Raw genomic sequence first — 24,966 nt, 5'->3', positions numbered from 1 at the left:
GGCTCGCTGCTTGCGCCTGGTTTTTGGTAAAGAAGTGCTGTAACTGTTTTTGTTACCAGGGGTGGGGGGAGGGGAAAGACAAGAGCTTGCCTTGCCTACATGACAAAACCACAGGGCACCTCCTGCACTCACTGCCCAGGCAAAGGCTGAAAAAGGGCAGGGCAGCCATGCAAGGCCTCCAAAGGCCTCCAACTGCAGTGCTGGCAAGTGGGTGCAGCAGGCCCACCTCTCTCCTAACAGCCCCCTCCCTGCCTCCAGGACACGGGACATTGGGGGCTGTTGCCTCTGTCCGGTGGGTGAGGCTCTGACATGGGTTTCCTTTTGTTGTTTGTTTTGTTTCTGCAGGTGGTGTTTGACCGCTTAAAGGGCATGGCTCTCGTTCTCTACAATGAGATTGAATATGCACAGGCAGCCGTAAAAGAGACCAAGGGGAGGAAGATCGGTGGGAATAAAATTAAGGTCTGCAGAACCAACCTCCTGTACAGAGCAGCAGCAGCAGTGACCACAATAAAATTAAATAGACCAGCCAGAGTGGCCTTGCTCAATGGCCTAGAACGCGTGGTGGTCCCCTCTCTGCAAGGCTTAAGTTCTTAAAGTTGACCCTCTGCTTAGTGAGTGAGGAAAACTCCCTGCTGGATCTGACCCAAGTGGGCATGTCTAGTCCAAGGGCCCCTCTCCTGCCCCAGCGGGAGCCCAGAAGGAGACTGGAGGCCAGGAGCCCCTGCCTGCTGTTACTCCCCCTGCACAATCCACCTCTGAACCCAGATCACCACCACTGTGGTGAAGGGTTTTGTCTCACTCCCTTGTGAAGCAATCAGTACATCCTGTGGCAGGGGGTTCCACAGACTGAATCCATGCTGTCTGCTGAGGGACTTTTTTTTCCTTGGTCCTAAATTTCCTGTCAGTCAGCTTCCCTGGGTGACCCTGAGTTAAGAACATAATTACAGCCCTGCTGGATCAGGCCATAGGCCCATCTAGTCCAGCTTCCTGTATCTCACAGTGGCCCACCAAATGTCCCAGGGAGCACACCAGAGAACAAGAGACCTGCTTCCTGGTGCCCTCCCCTGCATCTCTGCATTCTGACATAGCCCATTTCTAAAATTAGGAGGTTGCACAAACACATCTTGGCTTGTAACCCGTAATGGATTTTTCCTCCAGAAATTGGTCCAATCCCCTTTTAAAGGCATCCAGGCCAGATGCCGTCACCACATCCTGTGGCAAAGAGTTCTAGAATTGGGAGAGAGGACAAAAGATGCCTCACTTTCCCTTGGAGCCAGGAAGGCTTCTTCAGCTGCTGCTTGCAGGCCTCTTTTCTCCCCTGGCCTTCGCTTTGCACAGTGTTCCCTTTCTCAGTCTGCTAACTTCTGGGCTTCTGTGCCGCTCCCCTTTCTGAAGCCACGTGCACGTAAGGGCTCCATTTGACAAGAGTGGCTGCTCTGGGGCCTGAGCACATAGGACGATGCTTGTGTGTGGGTGCACACGCACATGTGACAGATTACATGACTGTTCCGCATCCCAGATGTGGTACCTTATTTTGACCAGGCACACCGTCCTTCCACCCACCCACCCCCCCACCCTCACATCCAACTTGCTTCACCACTTCTCCGGGGCCTGCCTCAGACCTCCTGGTGCCTGGGTCTGGTGTGCCAGATGCCAGCCCTGTTCGTCCCTGGATTGAAAAAGGAAGTGTGGAAGGGGGTGGGAACGGAAGTGTGGAGGAGAGGAGAGCAGTGGGCTAGAGAGGCCCTCTTCCACTTCCTTTTCCAATCCAGGGAGGGGTGGACAGAGAAGGCAACCACCTCATTTGGCCACATCAGGGGGCCAGCCCTCCACATCCCAACCTGTCTGGGTCATAGGATACCCATCACAATTCAGAAGGGGACCAGTCCTCTCTGCCTGCTTGCCTCATTGCTGCGGTTTCCCTGTGAACTGAATGCTGAAACTTACTGCAGTGTAGATGCTGCAAGCCTGAACTCTTTCTGTGCCTGCCTTAGCCCTTTTAATTACTGGCTGTTCATTAAAGGTGCACTGTTGTTTTCTGTAGGGAAGAGCATTTGGGAAGAGCAGGCAGTCTCCTGGGGGAGGGATTTGGCATTCTTGGCATCTTAGTTTTGTTGCTGTGCAGGATGAAAAATTATGTCTTAATTAAAAGTTTTTGGGGGAGGGGGCTTGTTTTCTGTCCCTTACATCAGTGGTTCTCACACTTTTAGCACCAGGACCCACTTTTTAGAATGAGAATCTGTCATGACCCGCCAGAAGTGATGTCATGACTGGAAGTGACATCATTAAGCAGGAAAATTTTTAACAATCCTAGGCTGCAATCCTGCCCAATCCTACCCAGGAGTAAGTCCCATTTATCATATACACAATAGCCTGTTAAAAGATCTGTAACATTTCCCCAAATGCAGTCCCATACCATGGTAGCATCAAGTCTAATATATTAAAAATAAAATATTGAAATGAATGGGGACCCACCTGAAATTGGCTCGTGACCCACCTAGTGGGTCCCAAACCACAGTTTGAGAAACACTGCTTACGTAATAGAAAGTGGTTGGTGATCCCCTTGTTTGGGCAAAGCATTCCCACATCACCAATTTGATGGTTATCAGTGGCTCTTGGCCGTGGTGTCCTCATGGCAGCTGCAGTATCTTCATGCCTGGATCACAGCTCCCACTGGGACCAGAGTGCCGAACTAGATGGACCTGCAGCTTGGCTGAGGGAGCTGCTTTCAAAGTTGTGTGTGTGTGTGATGTCATGCCTTTTCCCTGTCTGGGCTCCATCCATGGAATTCCACCTTTCGTTCCAACTCCCGAAAGCAAGGGCCAGTCTCATTTTGCTGCATGGTTCCTCTGGGATTGGGGAAGCAGTTGAGCCCCTCCCCAAGTGCTGCCTCTTCCCATGATCTAAAAATGTGGTTGGTGGGACTTCTTCAGCATGGCAGTGGGCATAACTTGCCTTGCTCCTTTCCCAGGTGGATTTTGCCAACCGCGAGAGCCAGCTGGCCTTCTATCAATCCATGGAGAAGACCGGCCAGGATATCAGAGACTTCTATGAGATGCTTGCAGAGAGAAGGCAAGTTCAGGATGGGTCTTTCCACTCTGCTGGGGAGTGGGGTGGGGACTTTTCAAGCAGGACTTTTCACTTGGTTTCGGGAGAGAGACAGGTGCCTGCTGCTTGCATTTTCTGCAGTCTGCTTCAGAGTGTCCTTGGTTTATGTGCATCACTTGGAGCCCTTTTTTATTGGAAAGGGGACTCGTACATTTCATAATTGCGTTTACTTAAGTATTGATTACTCATTTGGATGAGGAGTAGGCAAGAAAAGTTGGAGCCACTTGTATGCTCCTATGTCTCATACAAGATCAGGAGACCTATTAGACAAGGGGCATGTTTTGTAATACATGGAGGAAGGCAAACATGAGCCCTAGTTTGTTTTGCTTGATTACTGGAAAGATTTATATGCCACTTTTCTGATATTCGAACTGGTGTGCAACATTGAAATAAAACATACAAATAATAAAACATTAAAAATAAAACCATTAAAATAGTTAAAAATTTAACAACAATACGAGAACAGATTAAAATGTAAAACAGCTATAACATAACCAGCAACAAAGATTTAAAAGGTGCCCCTAGGAAGTTCCTCCCTCCTCAAAAGTAGATAGGACTTTAAACCCTACTGGAAGCTATGTAACGAGGTGGCTTTCCTCAAGTCTTCTGGTAATTGTTTCTAGAGATGTGGTGCCACAATAAAGAGGGCCCTGCACCTTGCCACTGTCCCCTGGGCTTCACATGGCAGCAGTATCTTAGGAAGAGCCCTGTCTGATCACAGGTGGACATGTATTATTATATGGGGGAAGGTGGTCCTTGATGTATCCTGGTCCTGTGCCATAAAGGTAGAGGTGTTTGAAAGCTGTGTTATTTAGGGGGGTGGAGTCAACACTCAGTGCAGTAGCAGGGAACCCGGAGGACTCCGGGAGGAACTGCTAAATAGATGTGCTTCCAGAGGACCTCAGCAATGAGGGACTCTTCATTGTCTAAGAAGAAGACATGAAGGCCGAGAGCTTGAACTCGGGGGGGTCTCTAAGGACAGCGGTCGTAGAGATAACCCCCAGATATCGCTTTATGCTGGATTACATCGTATACTGGATGCCATCTTCAGGGAGATTCGGAGAAGACAGGTTCGGATAGCTGGGTACCCACCCACCCACCACCCCCGCCCACGGTCTAGATACAACAACATGCCAGCGAAAAAAGCTTTAAACTGTGAGTAACCAGTTCATTAAAAGGCTATAAAAAGAACTGCAATCAAGAGGTTGAAAGGAGGGAAAGATAACTTTAAGATTATCTACGTTGGCTGGTAGCCACCCAGAGGGGAAAAGAGCGAACCTGGATTTAAAGAAACCCTTGCTGGAGTATTTTTTTCTTTTTTGTAATAAGGGTGACTGGTAGAAAAGGAGAGAGATAAGAAGATTAAAGATCACCCTGCTGAAATGGTATGCATGGAAAAGGAATAAATAACTAACTTTTAACAACTGAAATAACTTTTACTTTCGCTTTCCTAGCAAGAAGGCTCGATTCAGGCCTGGTCATTTAAAGGCACACTAACTTAATTTGACAGTGTTATTGACCTGGATTACTGATCCACCCCTTCTGGATATTAAAAATTAAGGATTACTTTGGACAAGATGGGATGCAAGATTTGGATGACTCTTTAATTGACTGATTTGACATTGTTATTGACTGGAAGTGGAATATTGACTTACCCCTTTTGGATATAAAAATTGGAAATTAGCCTTACAAGAAGGTGAAACAAGATAATGAGAGTTGGTTGATTTTTTTTAATTGTTGGACTATTTTATCTCTGCTTTTTACAGCCAGAGGCATATTGGCTTGATTTGATATTGATAAGAATGGCATTCCAAAATTTAAAGGATGTTAGTAAAAGCCAGTCCTTATTAATGGATTTGTTGTGGGATTTCAGAAGTGAAATGAAGCAACAGGTCAGAAAATTATCTGAACAAATGAAACAAATACACTCCTCCCTGACAAGCATGCAGGAACAGATTACAAATAACAGACAAGAAAAAAGAAAGGATCAAATGTCGGATAAACTAAAGAAGTGGAGATTTTTGAAATGAGACAGGAGATGGAAAAAGCAACCGTTATTATCAGAATTAAGAATTTTAAGGAAGAAAAAACGGAACTTTCAGAGAGCACGTCGTTTCAAGAAGAGGAAGAATTTTTGGATTAAATCCAAAAAGAACAGAATGAAGAAAAAGAAAGAAGAAAAGAGAGGGATTAAGAAATTTAAGAGTTAAGAAGTGGAAGGAGCAAGAAGGAAAACACCAACAAGACAGAAAACAAAGAAAGTACTAAGACAGAAAGTGAAAATGGCTGAACAACAAGTAGAATTTTTTTTTGGTAGATATTAATGGACCGAATTCTCTTTAGAATTGAAGAGTATCCCATTAATTATATCACATCAAAGCAGATGTAAATGAAAACAAACTTGGAACACAAATATTGCAATAATTAAAGTGGTATTAAAATAACTAAAAGGGTTATTTTTTAAGAGAAATTATATAAAATGTTTTATAGATGGTATTTAATTCCAGAGAAAATAGTAAAAATGTACCCTGGGTCATCAAACAAATGTTGGATAAGTAAAGAATTGAGGGAACTTTTTATTATATGTGGTAGATATGCGAAAAAGCAAAGAAATATTGGAAAATGATATATAAACTGTTACAAGAGATATTGAAGTGTGTATTACCATTCAGACTGGAAACATTCCTCTTAAATGTGACATCAGAAATTAAGAATCAAATAAGAAATATTTTATTTTAAATATTAGTTTAGTGGCAAGAATAGTGTATACGGAAAATTTGAAACCTTTTTATGATTGGATAGATGATTTTAGATTAATAATTTAACTAAACAATCAATATTTTTTATCAGTAGATTAAAAATATGATAATTTTTATATTGATGAATAATTTTGTTTTTAGACATTATTAATTTTTTTTGACTAATGTATGTTGTAATCGATGGCCAATACCCTCATGTGTAACCTGTGTAGTCCCAGCTCTAAGTCTAACCTATTTTCCTTATCTGTATCTGTAATTTTAATCTATTAAATAAATAGATTTATTTATTTAAAAAATAAACTTTTTTGCAAAAAAAGAAAAAAAAAGCTGTGTTATTTTACTCAGTGTAAACCTAGAGCCCACAAAGTAAGCCCATTGTGTTCAGTAAGACTTGGGCTGTCATCCTGTCTTACTAATCGGAAACACACTAAGTATAGGGCTGTAAAAGTCATCACCAACACCTTGAATTGATCTTGGAAAGATATGAGCAGCCAGTGTAGCTGCCAGAGCAGCAGTGTGGCAGACTTGGCACACTGAGTGACTAAAGTTCAGATGTCATTCAGGTGTTGAGTAGCAGGAATCTGCCATGTTTTCGCACATTACCTCTTCCTTCTTCTTGTCTCTCCTCCCCCCCCCCCCCATATGCCCAGCTTTTGTAAATGTGTTCCTGATTTGTCAAGACTGCAGTTCTCCATGACATCCAAGCCAGGAAACTGTGGTTGGGCACTCCTCAGGTTTGCAGGGAGTGTTCAGACCCCAGTTTCCCAGAGGGGATGTTATGACTGTCTGTGGCTTGGTGAATGGAAGGGATGGTGTGAGTGCCCACCTCAGGAACACCTCCGCTGGGCAACTTACACCTATAGCAGTTTTTACTTCCCATTGATCTCATGAACAAATGTGAGTCTCTTTCCAGACCAGAACTGGAACACTTCCCTTCCCAGGCAGGTAGCGGTTGGTGACTTTTCAGGGGCTGTTGTAAGGGCTTGAAGTCAAGAGCTGCCAAGTAGAAGGTGCCAGTTTGGATGGTTGCTTCCACAAACTGCGCATTTCCCCCACCTGTTCTTGGATTAAAATAGATCAGTGGTTCTCAAACTGGTGGGTTGCGACCCACTAGTTTGTGTAATGCTTACCCCATCCTTTTAAGGGGTGGGGGAAGAAGAGAGGCAGGGAAGCGATCCCCAGGATCGCGTACCTAAGGGGGGAGAACGGGGGTGCTTTCACTTGCTTGAGTCCCAGTGTGGGCTGCAGGAGGTGCGGGGAGCTCAGCACAGCCCTCTGCAGAGTTCCCCGAGGCTTGGAATCTTGAAACAGCAAACCACTTCCTGTTAGCATTGCATTTGTTCCATTTCAAGATTCCAAGCCTCAGGGAGCCCTGCAAAGAGCTGCGCTGGGCTCCCTGAACCTCCAGCAGCCCTCACTGAGTCCAACTAAGTGAAAGCACCCCTGAGGGATGCAATCCTGGGGATCACTTCCCTGCCCTTGCCTCTCCCCCGCAAAGACTTACTAAGGGAGTAAAGCTCTCTCAAAGTTTGAGAACCCCTGAAATAGATAATTATTCTGTTGCTGCCGGTTTGTTTCCTTAAAAAAAATCATTATTTGCCTAAGGTGGTTTTTCTCTCACAAAGAACTTGGTTTTTGGCAGGCAGGGACCATTTCCTCCCTCTTGAAACCACCCTGGATTGAAAAACAAGACAGAGCACAACCCCCAAGAACAGGGTCCCAGGATGGATGGTCTCTGCCACCCACCTGGGCTGTTCTTCCACAGACCCCAAACGCTTTGGACCAGAATCTGGACTGTGCAACAGAGTTGCCCTGGGGGCACCATGTGCCGTCTGCAGCATGTCCTTGGAGTAGGAACATTGAATGAACTCTGCTTCACATGTGACTTCTGGAGGGTGTGTGTGTTTTTATTCCTGGAAAAGTCACACTCTTCAGAGCCCACAAATTTTGGACCTTGGTAGCCCAACCAAAACGTGTAGTCCAGAGCCTGTCCCTGACTTCCCACACAGTCCCATGCATGTTTACTTGACAGTAGACCTCATTGTGGTCAGTAGGGCTTATTTCCAGGGAGGCATCCACAGAACTGCTGTACAGGCTCACCGTGTAGTACACCTCATTGAATGCAGTTAGGTTTACCTCAGGTAAGCATGCATAGGATTGTGCTGCTTGTCCCTGAGCTCAGTGTACCTTTGCATGAGGTCAGGCACAGCTCCAGGTTTCCTGGCCACAGGAGTCATCTTTTTCCCCCATCTCTGCTTCAGGCTGGAGACTGAGACTGGGGCTCCCCTTGGCAGACTGAACGCTTGTTGTGGTGGAGCCCTGCATTGAAGGAGGGGCTCTTAGTGAAACACTCTAAGAACATAAGAACAGCCCCACTGGATCAGGCCATAGGCCCATCTAGTCCAGCTTCCTGGATCTCACAGCAGCCCACCAAATGCCCCAGGGAGCACACCTGATAACAAGAGACCTGCATCCTGGTGATCTCCCCTGCATCTGGCATTCTGACATAGCCCATTTCTACAATCAGGAGGTTGCACATACATCATGGCTTGTAACTCGTAATGGATTTTTCCTCCAGAAACTTGTTCAATCCCCTTTTAAAGGAATCTAGGCCAGATGCCAATCACCACATACTGTGGCAAGGAGTTCCACAGACCAACCACACGCTGAGTAAAGAAATAATTTCTTTTGTCTGTCCTAACCCTCCCAACACTCAATTTTAGTGGCTGTCCCCTGGTTCTGGTGTTATGGGAGAGTGTAAAGAGCATCTCTCTATATCCTTCCCCTGCATAATTTTGTATGTCTCAGTCATGTCCCCCCTCAGGCGTAACACCGTAGCCTTTCCTCATAAGGAAGGTGCCCCAGCCCAGTAATCATCTTAGTCGCTCTCTTTTGCACCTTTTCCATTTCCACTATGTCCTTTTTGAGATGTGGTGACTGGAACTGGGAACAATACTCCAGGTGTGGCCTTACCATTGTTTTGTACAATGGCATAAAAAACTCTGATGATGTTTTTGGTCTCTTTGGCAGTAGAGTAAGCAAGGGAGACACAAATGCAGACTAACTACTACTGTAGTTTGTTCTCATGTTCAGTCTAGCTCTCAGGCAACTATATGTGATGACCTTGACTGGGGGAAGCATAACTTGTTTTGATGTCTTTGGCAGAGATGAAAGAAGAGGTTCTTACGAATATGCTGCTGATCGCACTTATTATGAGGCTGTGCGGACGCCAGGGACATACGCCGAAGATCCCCGGAGAGAGTATCCGGCCCGTGGCCGGGAATTTTATGCAGACTGGGATCCTTATCAAGGAGACTATTATGACCCGCGCTATTATGACGACCCGCGGGAATACAGAGACTACAGAGGAGACCCTTACGAGCAAGACATCCGGGAGTACAGCTACAGGCAGCGGGAGCGGGAGCGGTTCGAATCGGATCGGGACCGAGACCACGAAAGGAGGCCCATTGAGCGAAGCCAGAGTCCTGCGCATTCCCGGCGGCCGCAGAGCCCAGGAGCTTCTCCGTCACAGTCAGAGAGGCTGCAGAGCGACTCGGAGAGGAGGATCTACAGCCGGTCCTCCGAGCGAAGCGGCAGCTGCAGCTCCCTTTCCCCACCACACTATGAGAAGGTGGACAAATCCCGCCCGGAGCGTTACGCGAAAACCGAGAAGCCAGAAAAAGAACGTGCTTTTGAGCCAGAGAGACCCGACAAAGACAAGCGCCTGGCAAGGAAAGAGAAGCCGGAGAAGGTCGAGAAGGAGAAAGTAGACAGGCTGAAGCGCAAGCCCAAAGTCCACTCCCCCAGCTCTCAGTCCTCTGAGACAGACCCGGAGAACGAGCAGGAGCCCAGTCCCGAGAAGCTGAAGGGCGGCAGCAAGCCCTGTCGAGAGAGAGCCGACAAAGAGGGGACTGCAAAGAACCGCCTGGATCTGATGCCGTGTGTGGTGCTGACGCGAGTGAAGGAGAAGGAGGGGAAGGTTCTCGACCCTTCTGCTCCGGAGAAATTGAGAGGGAAGCAGGAGAACGACATCCTCAAGTCCCCCTCACTGGACCCCAAGCTGCAGGCTTCGCAGCTGGAGCAGGCCAAGGTGGAGCCGCTTAAACTAGAGACGGGCCGGACCAAGGGGCCCAAAGAGAAGGTGCTGGCCAGCCATGTTGAAGTGGTGGACAAAGAGGGCAAGCCGAAGACTAAGAAGCACCTGAAGGTGGAGCCGGTGAGCGAGGGGGCCAACCCGGTCGACCTTGAGAAGCTGGAGGCACGTAAGAGGCGCTTTGCTGATGCCAACCTGAAGTCCGAGAAGCAAAAACCAGAAGCTAAGCGGATCAGTCAGGAGGAGGACGAGGTGCGCGTGGCTCTGAGGAAGCCAGTGGATGTGGCTGCTGAGCCAGAGCGGAAGCCCCTGAGGAAGGAGCTGCTCAAGAGGGAGTTGAAGAAGGCCCGGCCTGAAAGGCTTGCAGCTACCACCAGTCCCAAAGAAGCGCCAGAGCCTGCTGGCATCTTGGTTGGGCTCGGCTCGCGGTCCAGCCTGGAGTTACAGGCGAGGCTGGGAGAGCCTCTAGATGAGTCAGTGGAGACCCCTGTGGAGGTTCCCTCCAGGAAAGCCAGTTCAGCCAAACTGCCTCACAAGCACATGCCACCATTGCAGGACCATGGAGCAGAGCGGGAGGAGGCACGGAAGAACTGCTGCAGCCTCCCTGAAGAGTTGCCGGAGCACAGGCTCGGGCCAGAGAAGCACCTATCCTCTGACATGGAGGAGAAGATCCCCATAGACATTGACCACACACAGAGTTACCGGAAACAAATGGAACAGAGCCGGCGGCTGAAGCAGCAGATGGAGCTAGAGATAGCCAAGTCAGAGAAGTTTGGCAGCCCAAAGAAAGATCTGGATGAGTACGAGAGGCGGAGCCTGGTGCATGAAGTAGGGAAGCCCCCCCAAGACGTGACGGACGACTCTCCCCCCAGCAAGCGGAAGAAGTCATCAGATGCTTTTGACTTTGACATCAGCACAAAGCGTGAAAGGAACTACCGGAGATCTCTCCAGGTGAATGAAGACTCTGAAAGAACCGCCTGTTCCCCAAGCCTCCGACCCTTCCCCTTCCATGAGGAGGAGGAGGTCCTGGATTCCCCAAGGCTTCCACCTGTCAAAGAAACCAAAGAGTCCCCTAAAACGGATGACAAGGGCCCTGGGTATGTGAGCATGGCCATCAGGGAGGAGGCCCTAAAGTTTAACCCCTACGATTCCAGTCGAAGGGAGCAGATGGCAGAAATGGCCAAACTCAAACTCTCCGCGCTGAGTTCTGAGGAAGAATCAAACCGCTGGGAATCCCAGGGGAAGCCTGAGCCGGGCCGAGGAGACATCAGCTTCCCCAGCAGCATTGTCAAGAGAGATAGCATTCGGAAGCGGTCGGTCCGGGACCTTGAGCCAGGGGAGGTGCCTTCTGACTCGGACGACGATGGGGATCATAAGCTCCATTCTCCGAAAACCTCTGCCATGCTGGAGAATCCCAGGCTGTCTTTTTTATTAAGGGACAGGGAAGAGAAGCTCCGTGAGAAAGAGGAGAGGCTGCCAAGCTCTTTGGAAAGGAACAAGTTCTACTCCTTCGCACTGGACAAGACAATCACGCCTGACACGAAAGCCTTGCTGGAGAGGGCCAAATCTCTGTCGTCATCTCGAGAAGAGAACTGGTCTTTCCTGGACTGGGACTCGCGTTTTGCCAGCTTCAGGAACAATAAGGACAAAGAGAAAGTGGACTCGGCCCCAAGACCCATCCCTTCCTGGTACATGAAGAAGAAGAAGATCCGGACCGACTCCGAGGGGAAGCTGGACGACAAGAAGGAGGACCAGAAGGAGGAGGAGCACGAGCGGCAGGAGCTCTTTGCCTCCCGCTTTCTGCACAGCTCCATCTTTGAGCAGGATTCGAAGCGCCTGCAGCACTTGGAGCGGAAGGACGAAGAGCTGGACCTGATCTCGGGCAGGCTGTACGGCAGGCAGGCCTCTCTGGACGGGGCTCTGTGCAGCGCCTCTGGCTTTGTGCCGGAGCCCGTGGTGCTCTTCCACAGTAGGTTTGTCGAGCTCACACGGATGCAGCAGAAGGAGAAGGAGAGAGAGCAGAAGCCCAAGGAAGCTGAGAAGCAGCAGGAGGAGGAGAAGGGGAGTCGGCCCAAGACCCCGGAAGTGACCCTCGACCTCCAGGAACCAGAGCAGAAACCCTCACTGGCTGTTGGGCCCCCATCAGCTTCTCTTGTCCTCCAGGAGCCACTGCCTCTGATGCCAGAGAAGGGGGCGAGCGAGAAGCCTCCTGTGGAGGTGCCCCTTCCCAGAGAAGAGAAGCCACCAGAGCTTGAGCCTGTTTCTGAAGAGCCCAAGCCCTTCGTGGAACTCCATGTGCCTGTCAAGACCGAGTCACTCGAGCACACGGAGGCACCTCCAGGCCCAGAAGGGAGTCAAGAGGGTGCTCTTCCCACGGCAGCTCCCAAGGAGGAGGCTGCTACTGCAGAGCACCCTTCCTATCTGGATACCAAACCACCCACCCCTGGCTCTTCTTTTTCTCAGGCAGACAGTGGCACAGATCCAGACCCTGAAGTCACTGCCCCTCCTCCCAAGCTGGCCACAAAGTCCGAGGAACCCCCAGAGCAGAAGGAAGAAAACCTGCCGTCAGCCATTAACCCGGAACCTGGTGTGGGTCCCAAGGCAGAGGCTGCTGCCGAGGCTCAGCTTCTAGTGTCTGACGTGGAGATGGAAGCCGAGCCCCCCGTGGTGGTCAGAGACAGAAAGACCTACAAGAGCAAGCGGTCCAAGACTCCCGTACAGTCTGCAGTGATGAGTGTCACTGAGAAGCCGGTCACGAGGAAGAGCGAGCGGATTGATCGCGAGAAGCTCAAGAGATCTGGCTCTCCCCGTGGGGAGGGGCAGAAGCTTCAAGAGCTGAAAGTGGAAGCCGAGAAGTCTTCGAGAAATGCTGCGAAATCCCCCAGCACGGCAGCAGAGCTGGAGACTCCAGAGCCCAGTTTGCCCGTGGGCCGGACAAGGCGCAGAAACGTGAGGTCGGTTTACGCCACCACTGGAGATCATGAAGGCCTGTCGTCTGTGAAAGATGCTGTTGAGGTGACCCGGTCTACCCGCAAAAGAACCGAGAGGGAGCCACCAGACATCTCCACGGCTCCCACTCCTCCGAGGAGAGGCCGGCCTCCCAAGTGCCGCCGGAAGCCTGAGGAGGAAGTCTCTCCCCTGAAGGTGGAGCCAGCACTGCAAGAGGCAGAAGATAATGAAGCAAAGGAAACTGCGGAGACTCCCAAGTTGTCGGACGGCTGGAGGTCACCCAGGGCCCCAAAGCCGGCCCAAAGCCACTCTTCAGCTGCCAGCGGTCCCCAAGGCAAGAAGGGGAAGGCTGAGCCCAAGGCAGACGTCTCAGCAGAAGGTGAAGAGCCCCCTGAACCGGCTAGGCAAGGATCTGAGGCCACAGAGGACAGCAGCAAGCCCAAGGCTGAGAAGGAAGCAGTTGCTAGCGAACAGAAGCGCGACCAGAAAGAGGGCGATGCCGACAGAAGTGCCACCGAAACCTGCACAGTGGAGACTGTAGAAAGAAAACCCGTCCTGGAGAAAACAACCAAGTCCAAGAGGGGGAGGAGCCGCGGCGTCAAGACTGACAAGGCGTCCTTGATGAGGAGCCTGAAAAGCGTGGAGATACGGCTCAATGTGGACGAGGTCAGAGGTGCTTTGCGGCCCAGTGAAGAGGGCACGGAGCCCGTGCCAGCCCCATCACCCAAAAGCAAAAGCCCCCGGAAAGAGGACCAGCTGTCTCCCCATTTCAGCAATAGCGAGGCCGAGGTGCCCTTTCCGGAGACAGACAAGGACGGGCCCTATGAGGCCACTCAGTCTCCTGAAGCAGACCAGTTGGCCAAGCAGATCGAACTGGAGCAGGCTGTGGAGAACATCGCCAAGCTTACTGAGAGCCCAACGATTGCAGCCTACAAGGAGCAGGCGGCAGACGTGGCCGAGGTGCGCCAGGAGGAAGAAGGGGACAAGCCAGCCCACCAGGCCAGTGAAACAGAACTGGCTGCAGCCATTGGGTCCATCATCAACGACATTTCTGGAGAGGCAGAGAGCTTCCCTGCTCCCCAGCCGTATCCCACAGAGTCGGAGTCAGAGCTGGCCACCGAACCACTGGTGCTGCCCACGGCGCGGGAAGAGATGGAACCGGAAACCGACCAGGCTGTGAACAACATCTTGGACTCGGAAGTGGCGGCTGCTGAGCCTGCTGGGTCTGCGGAAAGCAAGGAGGCCGAAGTGAGTCTCAGCGAGTCCTCCAGCTCGGCGCAGGAAGCAGAAACCCTGCAGGAGCCCAATGCCTCGCGGAAGGAACGGGGGCGTCAGAAGACCACCCGGCCCAGGCGCAAGCGCAGCACCAGCAAGAGAGGCGAGGCTGCGGAACCGAGAGCCGTGGAGCCTGAAGGGGGGCCAGGCAAGTCTCCCGTTGCCTGTGAGGCCAAAGCTCTGCCTGAAGGAGCCACGGACGACTCCCTGAGCAAGAGCTCGGCTCCAGCCCCCACTCCTCCGCTGGGCGTCCCTGACACCAGCAAGAGCTTGGCCCTAGAGGCTGTTCCCCGAGAACCCATGGCAGAGAGCAAGTCCCAGTCCAAAGCTCCAGATCCTCCAGACCTGCCCTCCCCATCAGCTCCTGTGGATGAGGGGAGGCAAGCGGGGCTCAAGCTGCACCCGGCGACTGAAAGTGCTCCCATCAGCCCACCAGGGACCCCAAGCACCCCTGCGCCAGCCATCCCATCGGCCAGTGCAGCAAAGCTGTCTGTGCCCACCCCTCCTGGGGTTGTGACTCTTCACTCTGGGGCAGCCAAGGTGACTGAGTGGATTGTGAAGCACGAAGAGACCCGGGCCCGCTCCACCCCGCCACCAGCTCTCCCTCCAGATACAAAGGCCTCTGACATGGACAGCAATTCCAGCACTCTGCGCAAGATACTGATGGAGCCCAAGTACGTGTCTGCCACCAGTATTGCCTCTACCCATGTCACCACTGCCATTGCTGAGCCAGTGAGCACCCCTCGCGTGGAGGAGGCCCCTCCTCACCCGCCAGCTGAGGCCTTGCGGCCAGGATTGGAAGAGAAGCCAGCTGTTCCGACCACAAATGCTTTAGATCCTCCTGTGGCAGAGGCCCCCAAGTTTCCCGAGAAGGAGAAGGTCATCACAGTCATTGCTCCCAAGGCCACCTCTGTGATCAGCCGAATGCCCCACAGCATCGATCTGGAGGAGGCTCCACGGATCACGCTGGTGAAGCAGGTGCCCCCGCCCCAGACGTGCCTGGTGAACGCTCTTTCCCCGAAATACAAGCAGCGGCCAAGTGCCAATGACAACAGTCGGTTCCACCCAGGATCCATGTCCGTGATTGAAGACCGACCAGCGGAGACGGGGTCTAGCCCAGGCCTTCGGGTCAACACCTCCGAAGGCGTGGTGCTTCTAAGCTATTCAGGGCAGAAGACCGAAGGCCCGCAGCGCATCAGTGCAAAGATCAGCCAGATTCCACCAGCCAGCGCTGTGGATATTGAATTTCAGCAGTCCGTGTCCAAGTCCCAGATCAAGCAGGAGCCCCTTGGCCCATCCCAGCCAGCTGCCAAGGGTCCCCAGACTCCCACGGGCTATGGGAGTGTCTCTGCGCCTGCCTCGCTGGTGCTGGGGGCACCACAGTACAGCCCATCGCCCGTGCTGTCCTCAGTGAAGCAAGAGCGCAGCAGCTTAGAGAAGTCCGAGCAGTCACACTTGTCGGTCCAGGCCCCCGCACCTCAGCCTGGCCCCGTGAAGGTCCTCTCCCAGCCAGCCAACACTCCGTCCATCCTGGTTCACAGTCAGATGGTCCTGTCCCAGAGCAAGAAGGTACCTGATCCATCAGCCCTGAAGACAGAGCCGAAGACACTACAGCCCGCGAGCCTCAGCCCTGGAGTCGGGCCCCATCACCCCTCCCTGGCCAGCAAGATGCACCCCGAAGCCAACCACGTGAGTGTGGGGCCCAGCACCCCAGCCGAAAGGACTGTTTCTCACTTGGGGGTCACCAAGCAGGAGCCGCTGTCTCCCCGGACCAGCGGGCATTCTCCATCTCCCTTTCCCAGGGCCTGTCACCCCAGTGGGTCTTCCTCTCCAGCCTTGTCGGGCAACAACTCCATGCTGGGGCTCCAGAGCTCTCCTTGCCCAGGGATCCCAGTGCCTCAGTACATTTCCAGTATGCACCCTGAGCAGTCGGTGATCATGCCCCCCCACAGCGTCACGCAGACTGTCTCCCTGGGCCACCTCTCCCAAGGGGAAGTGAGGATGAACACCCCTCCTCTCTCGGGCATCCCATACAGCATCCGCCCAGAGGCGCTCCACTCGCCCAGGGCAGCCCTGCAGCCACAGCGCTCCAGCACCCCTCAGCCAGCTCCCATCCGAGAGATCGTCATGCCCCCACTGTCTTCCCAGCATTCCTCCGAGGAGGAGATGCACTACCACCACCCGGTGTGCCGGGGGTCGGCCCCCGTGCAGTCGGATGTGCTCGTCATGCAGCCGGACTACCGCATGCACCCCACAGGCATTCGGCTGGATCAGTACAATGTGCCCCGAGATGTGAGGACGATGATGATGCACCCCCACATGGCGGCCATAGGGGGAGACCACCCTGAGTCACGGCAATCCAGGACCCCAGAAGGGAGGTCGGTGAAGACGCCGCCTGCTACCAAGACGCTCCCGCCGGGCAAGGAGACGACGACGTCCAAGACCACAGATATCAAGGTGGCGCACTCGCCACACAGCGAATCCCGGCTTCTCAGTGGCCAGCTTCCGGGGCTGCCCCTGACGCAGCCAGTAGTTGTCCCACATGGCGTCCAGATCATGCACCCTGCAGGAAGCTCCTTCCACGATTACCGAACTGTGTACAGTGACATGCGGAGCTACCACCCAGCAGCGACTCAGCTTGGCCACCCGCAGTTTTCAGGGGCGTCGTCCATTGGGCTGCCGACCCGGAGCATGACTCCCTCTCAGGTGAGAAGCGGGCACACGCAGTGTCAAATGCGGCCGTGTTGCTGGGAGAGAGCAAACCCCAGTGCCCCACCTCTCCTTCCCCTCTGCGCTGGTGTCTTGTCCAAAGTTTTCCACTCCCTCTGCTGGCTGATGCTCTCCCCACACGGGAAGATTGCACATCTCCCGAGCTGCACAAAATGGAGTTGTGGAGAGGGGAGAATTTCAGGGAGTGTGTTAATTGTCTGCTCCCCCTCCCAATGACAACACCTCCAAATCTGTGTGGGTAAAAATATTTGGGAGTTCACCCAACCTTGGGTAGCAGGGACAGTAGCTTTTGCACTGTGGTAGTTGGAAAGGGGTTGCCAGCCTTGGGCAGGACGGTGGGTCACGAAGGGCTGAAGTTAGAGCCTGACAACAGAATGAAGTCGCTCTGGATGGGGGGAAGATCGTGGTGTGACAGCAGTACTGTGGGAGGACCTTGGAGATCAAGGCCCAATGGGAGGGACTGCACACCTGGGAGTGCCAGCTGGCACGTCCCCCTGGGTGGGGCGGGGGGTTGATCAGCCACATAGAAGAATCAGTCCTGCCGGGAACTAGAAGGTGGAGGCAGCCCCCTGAGAACAGAAGCCCCCAAAGTGGCTCATTTGGGCTTGCGGTTCTGGGTTTTTGGGATGTGTGTGCGTGAAACCATTGCAGTCTTTGTCATACCTTTGGCAGCTCCTTGAGAGTGCCTGCACGGGGGGTGGGGGGATGTGTTCCTGTGTCAGAGAATCAAGCGCCCTGCTTTCTTCTACTCCTGCCTTGCAGGGACTGCCAGAAGGGGAACATTCGCACCCCAGTCAGCCTGCGCACAGCAAGACTCCTCAACTCTCCCAGGAGCCCAAGGGGGCACAAGCAGCAGGCCCTGACCCAACCCATCACCCAGCTGTCAGTCGGCACGTCCCGCCGATAGACCCCCACGTGCACCTCCAGAGAGGCCAGGCGGACACAGGCCAGACCTCCTACCCATCCCCTGTTGCTATTTCTGTCAAGCAGGAGCTTCCCTCCCCTCACCAGACCCAGAAGCCGTCGCTGTTCATCCCAACCACCACAGGCCCAGTGGCTCCTACAGGGCTGTCACTCCCCCGCTCCGACCCTCAGGCGCCACTCAAGCAAGAGCCCGCCCCTCGGCCGGCTTCCCAGCGGCCTGTTGATATGGTGCAGCTGCTCACGGTGAGTTTTGCCCGTGTTTTTCCTGCTTGGGGCAGTGTGGGGGGTGCGGTGGAAAAGCCCGGCTTGCTCAGCTTTTGTGCTCTGGTCAAGGTCGCCTGTATCTTTGAACTCTCAAGTCCAGCTCTTCTCCAGCTGTGGACTTCCAGAAATGGTTCAGGACCTGGTCTAGGCTTTTGGAATGGGTTTAGATCGCAGAAGAACGTCAGGCTCTTGTCTGCAGTGGAATTTGGCAAAGTGAACTGTTTCTCTGGAGAAGGGTCAGCTTTGATTGGGTTGGAATGTTTTACAAACTTTGAGTGAGCAAAATACAAAGCCTGCGAAATAGTGCCTGGATCCTGCCGTGGCCTGCTTGACTTGGCCACTCGGCACTGCCAGGGTGTGGAGGGTTTTTTTCTGGTTCGGGGCAGCTGAGAGATTTGAGTCTCTAGTGTAGCGGTCTCCAAACTGGAGACTGCTGCTCATCAGGAATGCCTTCTGCAGCGTGAACAGCGCTTACCGTTCTAGCATGCTGCAGTGCTTCTTCACCCCCCGATTAGGATTATGTGACACTCTGGGCTGTTGTGTCTATGGTGCATTGCCCCAGCAGGTATTGTGTTCAGATTTCTAGGCAGATGTGACTGCCCAGATCATCGCATTGTCCCAATTAGAAGTGAAGAAGGGCCACCTGAATAATAAGCACCTTTTATGGGGGGAGAAGATTCTCTCAAACCTCAAATTTGGCCCACAGGCCAGGGTTTGGAGGGACCTGCTGTCCTGTCAGCCCTTCTGAGATGGAGAGTGTGTGTATACAAGGAAAGAGCAAAACTGGGGAGGGGTGAGTGACATGGAGGGAGAAGCCTCCTGCTGTGGAGAAGGGCCAGTGGAGACCCCACTGAGGTTAGGCAGGGCTGCCAGAGCAAGGCAAAAAGGGCTCTGCCGCCTCCTCCCCAAACTCTCACTGCCTGCCTTCCTCCTGGCAATGCTCCTCTTGCTCTCGTGCTGAGCGCTCACCACTACCTTTCTGCCTCCCTTTGCAGAAATACCCCATCGTATGGCAGGGGCTCCTGGCATTGAAGAACGACACGGCTGCTGTCCAGCTGCACTTTGTCTCTGGCAACAATGTCTTGGCACACCGCTCCCTGCCAGCTCCAGAAGGGGGGCCTCCGCTGAGGATTGCCCAGCGTATGAGGCTGGAAGCCTCGCAGCTGGAGGGAGTGGCCCGCCGCATGATGGTAAGTGGTGGGACTGGCTCTCCTCTCTACTCGACACGCCTCATGAGCTGACCCTGTGAAGCAGACAGGCCACAGCAGTCCATGCCTTTGATTGGGCCAACAGAAAGATCACACAGTTGTGAGCGAGCTGACAAGTCCCCAGAAAGAGTTTGGGGGAACTCCCAACACTTGCTCACTCCTTCTGTGATGTTTTCATTAGTCCTGGCAAAAGGGAATTGCTCTGTTGTGGTGCTTGAGCTTTTTTCTCATGGCCTGACATGGCTCCCTGTGGCTTTTCTGCAAAATAAACTTTCCCAGGCCTGATTTCAAATTGCTAGCATAGAATTGCACTTTGCAGAGCTGAATGGGCCACTGGTACTGTGGGTCGTGTTGGAGAAGGGGGTATGTGTTTCTAAGCAGGGCTTCTAGGAAATGACCAGGTCTGAGTTTGTGCTGTTGGTTCTATGCTGCCCATAGTGGAGCTGCTGGAGAGCCTTGACTTTGCCCCCATGTGCACACACACCCCTAAGCCCCAGTCTCCTATCTGGGGGTGAAGTTTGTGGAGGCCAGAGATGGTTGAGGCAAAGGGGCAGGTTAGCACTCTGTCTTGCTCCTCCCCCCAGCTACAAAATTAGTCTGAATTATGCTGAATACTAAATGTTGCAGTATAGAACCTGCAGACTACAGGGTGTAGCGTTGGACTCCTGGATGCACCAGGGCAGGAAGCCTGGGTGCCCCGGCAGAGCTTCTGGCCATGCCCAGGAGACGCCCCAAGTGCCCACCGGCTCCTTCACAGCAGAGGGGGAGCTGCTTTGGTAGGGATGGGGGGAGTCTTACACGTGGAAAACCACACCTCCCCCAGGTCTATGATGTGTCAGAAGGAGTGGTCCTGTGCAGCCTAATGGGTACTGTCTGGCCTTCCAGGTGGAGAGCGATTACTGCCTGCTGCTGGCCTTGCCTTGTGGACGAGATCAGGAGGACGTTGTCAGCCAAACGGAGTCGCTCAAGGCGGCCTTCATCAGCTACCTGCAGGCCAAGCAGGCCGCTGGCATCATCAATGTCCCCAATCCAGGCTCCAACCAGGTAAGGGGTGTATAGGGGGCTAACCTCAGACTCTTACCTTTGGGGTAGAGGCTCAGCACCAGGACACATTTCAAGGCCTAGAACTTCCTCCTGGCCTGCCTGTTCACTGGGGGAGAGAAGGCCTTGGCTGAGCGCATGCAGAGTACATTTCTCCAGGTGGCTGCGGCTAGCTCTCCTGCCTCTGGCCTTCCAGGCAGAGGAGTGGCGGAAGCAGACAGAGCTTGTCCTCCTTGCTGGCGTGGGCTTCTTCGGGTTTGGGCAAGCATCTTGATGTTCTTAGAGCAGAAGGTGCTAGTGAGAGCGTGGGGCAGGAAGCCTGAATCTGCCCAAGAGCCTAGCTAGTGTCCTGGGCCAGGCTGCTGTGCAGGGCATCCTCTCACCCTTTTGTGTGTCTTCTCCCCCCCCCCCGGCTGTCTCTTCCAGCCTGCTTACGTCCTACAGATCTTCCCACCCTGCGAGTTCTCGGAGAGTCACCTCTCTCGCCTGGCCCCAGACCTCCTCGCCAGCATCTCCAACATCTCTCCTCACCTCATGATTGTCATTGCATCAGTCTGATTGGCTTCCTGGTGGCAGACTTCTTTCTCCCAGGTCCTCCGGCAAAAACAGAGAGATGAAGGTGAAGGAAGGAAGGGAGGAAGGCAGGGACTGGAACCGCCTGCCTTTCTGAGCCTCAGTCAAGCTCTGGCAAGGTGTTGCCCCTGCCTGTTTACATATCGCTGGAGTGAAGGCAGGACACCACCCCCCCCAAGGCACAGGGGGCCAGGCCTTGGGCTTTGGTGCCTCCTTGCGGGAGAAGACAGTGATGGTCAAAGAAGGCGCCTTTTAATGTACGGAGTAAATTAAACAAAACAAGGAACCAGAACTGCCTTTGCACTAAGTTAGTGACTTTTGGACCTTTGCACAGTTGAAGACTTGTGGCGTTCCGAATGGGTATCTTGACACACACACACACGAACTTGTATTTGTGGACTCGAAAACGCAGGACCTGAGAATTAGCGCTCCCGTCTGCAGGTCAAGGAGCACTTCACACAGTCCCACCTTCCTCAGTCCTCCTGGATGCCCCTCCTCCTGCCTCTGACCCCCTCAATGCTGCAGTGGCCCCTCCTCCTTCATCTGGGATGTACAGTTTACAACGAGTCGAAGCAAAACACAAAAAGGGAGAGCTGTTTTCCTTCCTGATGGGATATGCAGGACTCCGTGGGTGTGTATGTGTAATATATATATTTATATGTATATATATACACACACACACGCATACATACATACATACAAATATATATATAAATATATAAAATACTGACTTTAAAACGAAATTTGCTCCCCACAACATACATTTTTTTTAATCTGTGCCAAAAAATGTGTTTTCAGAGAAAATCTTATTTTCATACTCAGACTTTGTATTTGTCACTCATTTGTAAGTGCGCTTCATGTAGACATGACTTTCCCGCCGCACCGCCGCCTCCCTTTCGCGCACCCAACGGACATGTGGAAGTGTTATACACTTGTGCAGACTTTTTATCTTTCCCGCTGCCTCCCCCTCCCCTAACAATTAATTTATGGACCTGTTTTCTCAGCACAGTTTTGTTTTGTGTGTCATTGGATTACAGACTTTATTAAAAAATACAAAACATAGCGGTGGCGTCTGGTGCGTGGCTGGAGGGCTGCCCAGCCAGCCTGGCCTGCAGTCTGCATGTCGTGCTGAAGAAAGTCCCTTTCCAGTGCTTGGTTGGGGTGGGCTGTTTTGTTTCCAGATTTCCAAGTCTGAGGCAGTGAAAACAGCAGATCCTCCATGGTGATCTCCATACTGTGGTACTCACAGGGCTTGCACAGAGAGCAACCACAGGACCTCCTGGAGCTTGAGGATCCAGGAACAGGCTCCTCTCCTCTGGGGAGGCCTCCCCGCTTGGTTCAGCTGGAAGAACTGCTCTGCAGCCTTTGGCAGCATGTGTGAATTAGGGCAGTGGTTCTCAAACTGGTGGTTCTCAAACCCACCAGTTCGTGTAATGCTTCCCCTGTTCCTTTAAGGGGGGGCAGGGGGTTCTTTTACTTTTTGTGTGTTGGGGCAAGCAGCAGGAGGTGCAGGGAGCCCCGTGCAGCCCTCCACAGGGCTCCCTGTGGCTTGGAATCTTCAGAAATAGCAAGCGCAAGCCACTTCCGGTTTGTGAAGGCAGCCAGGGAGTGGCTTGCGCTTGCTATTTCTGAAGATTCCAAGCCTCAGGGAGTCCTGCGGAGGGCTGCGTGGCACTCCCTGCACCTCATGTTGCTTGCCCTAACAGTAACTACGAGCAACCCCTCCCCCCCCTTATCCTGGGGATTGTGTCGCTGCCTTCACCCCTCCCTGCAAAGACTTACTTTGGGAGTAAAGCTCCCAAAATGTTTGAGAACCACTGAGCCTGGGGAAACATGATTCTCACCTGCTGTCTCCATGTTTTGTGTTTTTCCCCTCTTGGGCTTGCTTCCTCTGAGCCCCTACCAAATTTATTTCTTCCTGGAGCTTTTTTGGAGGACAATAAGTCTACTCCATCAGATGCTGCACTAACCTTTGTTTCTCTTCCCTCTGCCCAATACCAGTACTGGTAATATTTGATGAGACCTGCTGACCCTGAAAGGCTGAATTGTGCAACAGGGTTTCAGTGGGTGCCCAGCAGATGTTGTGGGGGAAGCACAACTGAGCACTCTGGCCTCTTTGGCATGCAAAGCAGGGACCGCTTGGCCAGAGTCACTCCTTGGCAGCATCTTCAGTTAGGGCATCAAAAAACCCCTGCCTGAAACCCTGGAGAGTCACTGCCCATCACTGTTGGCAATACTGAGCTAGGTGAATCAGGGATCTGCCTTGCTTGGGTAGCGTCCTGTGTTCGCCTAGGGCAGCGTCCAGCATGTGGCCCACAAGGCTTTTTGGTAGCCGTCGACAGCCCTGCCCTGTCTGAGGGCTACCACCCACCACCACCTCCTGCTTCCAGCAGCTTTCCAATCTCCTTTGGAGAAGCCAGAATGGCACAGCCAGAAAACCAAAAAACCTTGCTGTCCTTGCAGCCTGAGTTTAGCAGCTCAGCAGGCAGCAGTACTTGGCAATGATGTCATTGTGTCACCGCCAATGACTTCCGCGTCTACACAGTCATGGGGCACTGATGCCAGGTTGGGCAGCCACCCTGGCCTAGGGGAAGGGTTGCTTTTTGTGGTGTTTGTCACCTTGAATGGTAACACTGATATACATAATTATATATGCTCTTTAATAATGTGGTTACATCACAAGATGCTATGAGTGTGGGTGGCCCATAGCCTCATGTCTGGTTGCCTTGGCTCAGTTCTGGAGGAGTGGCTTTAGCCTTTACTCCTATAGCACAATGCATCCTTTCAGAAGTGCTTTGTGGCTTCCTTGTGTTGGCCCCTGTGTGCATCAGCACCTCCTCCCCAAAGATTCCTTGTATTTGTGAGAGTTTTATGGGTGCTGGAGTACAAGAATGGGAGCAGTGCCCAAAGGTGAGCAGCTTGTAACAGAAATGGATTTTGATGTTGAGGGCAGTCCAAGTGAGAGTGCAAAAATGCAGTGTCCTGGGACACATACCTGCCGTGGAACCCTGCTCAAGTTTCCCTTCCCTCATGTGCCAGGAGGGCTGCGCTGAGGGGCAGCAGCCGGCCTGTAGTTCTGCTGGACTTTCCATCATTTCACTCTCCTCCCAATAGCTGAAGGCTAAGAGCAACCTCTGCTGGTAAGATACTGAAGAGTAGGTGTAGCTGCATATAGAGAGGTGGACAAGAAGATGAGATGGGGGGGGGCTCAAAGAGAGCAATGGTGCTGCCTTAGCAGTTCCCACTTAAAGGAATGGGGGGGCTGGTGCCCTGACATTGGTGTGCTCTGAAGAGCAGTGTGCCCACTGCCTGAACATCAGCTGGAAGAGACCTTTGCCACCTCACTGGGTCAGCAAATTCACAGTGGCTGTGCAAAGGGAAAGCAGCCCCAACCAAGATTTATGGAGAATCTGCCTTGAGAACCTGAGTGCGCAAGCAGAGACTTTTTCCCCATTTTGTCAAGGAGCTTGGACAACCCCTTGATCCTGTGTGGAAGGAAAACCTTCTGTGCCTGGAGTTGACACCTAATGAGAAACTCTTTCTGCATTTCAAGGCCACATTCACCAAATGTATTTAGTAACCCCTATGTTGCCCTAAACTCTGTAGAGCATCATCAAGGGAATAAAAAATACAACTAAGATGACAGCTAGAAATCCTAAAACTGCTCAGAGCAAGAATAGCAGGCCCTACTGCATGAAACAAAAAAATTAGGCAAGTATCTCTGCCAACAGCTGAAGGAACCCGGAACAGTTGCCATTGTCTGCAGCAGAGCCTCCTTCCATCTAACTGCCAGGCCAAGAACAAGAGTGGCTTTCCACTCTAGAAAAACCAGTCAGGCTTTTCTAATCAACTAGCTGCTGATCTAATTCCACTTACCTCATTTCATCTGTTCCATCACCTTGTTGTTCAGCTCCTTATTTTCTTAAAGGCACCTGTTATGTGGACATGCACTTAGAATTGATTGGGAGGAGTTTTCTGAGCAGATTGTCTGCCTAGGAATTGATTTCAGTCTAGGAAGAAAAAAAAAGGACTTCATTTTTCC

The 24,966-nt window shown here is 52.4% G+C and overlaps 1 protein-coding gene across 4 annotated transcripts in view; it reads left to right on the top strand.

The window, feature by feature from the left end:
- Positions 1–21,986, top strand: part of SPEN (spen family transcriptional repressor) — a 68,228-nt gene extending 46,242 nt beyond the window's left edge. For 3 of the 4 annotated variants that reach the window (XM_066636895.1, XM_066636897.1, XM_066636898.1), the window contains 7 exons: positions 346–459; positions 2,972–3,072; positions 9,033–16,890; positions 17,677–18,081; positions 19,098–19,292; positions 20,196–20,354; positions 20,778–21,986. In XM_066636895.1, coding sequence (XP_066492992.1) covers positions 346–459; positions 2,972–3,072; positions 9,033–16,890; positions 17,677–18,081; positions 19,098–19,292; positions 20,196–20,354; positions 20,778–20,909 — 8,964 coding nt within the window. In that variant the 3' untranslated portion in view covers positions 20,910–21,986. The remainder of the gene's footprint in view (positions 1–345; positions 460–2,971; positions 3,073–9,032; positions 16,891–17,676; positions 18,082–19,097; positions 19,293–20,195; positions 20,355–20,777) is intronic. The other variant, XM_066636896.1, reaches the window with a different exon arrangement.
- The last annotated feature ends 2,980 nt before the right edge of the window (positions 21,987–24,966 follow it).

This window comes from Tiliqua scincoides, chromosome 9, assembly GCF_035046505.1.
Source record: "Tiliqua scincoides isolate rTilSci1 chromosome 9, rTilSci1.hap2, whole genome shotgun sequence".
NCBI classification, from domain to species: Eukaryota; Metazoa; Chordata; class Lepidosauria; order Squamata; family Scincidae; genus Tiliqua; species Tiliqua scincoides.
Note: the sequence above shows the minus strand (reverse complement) of the source record. Positions and strands in the feature narration are given on the sequence as shown.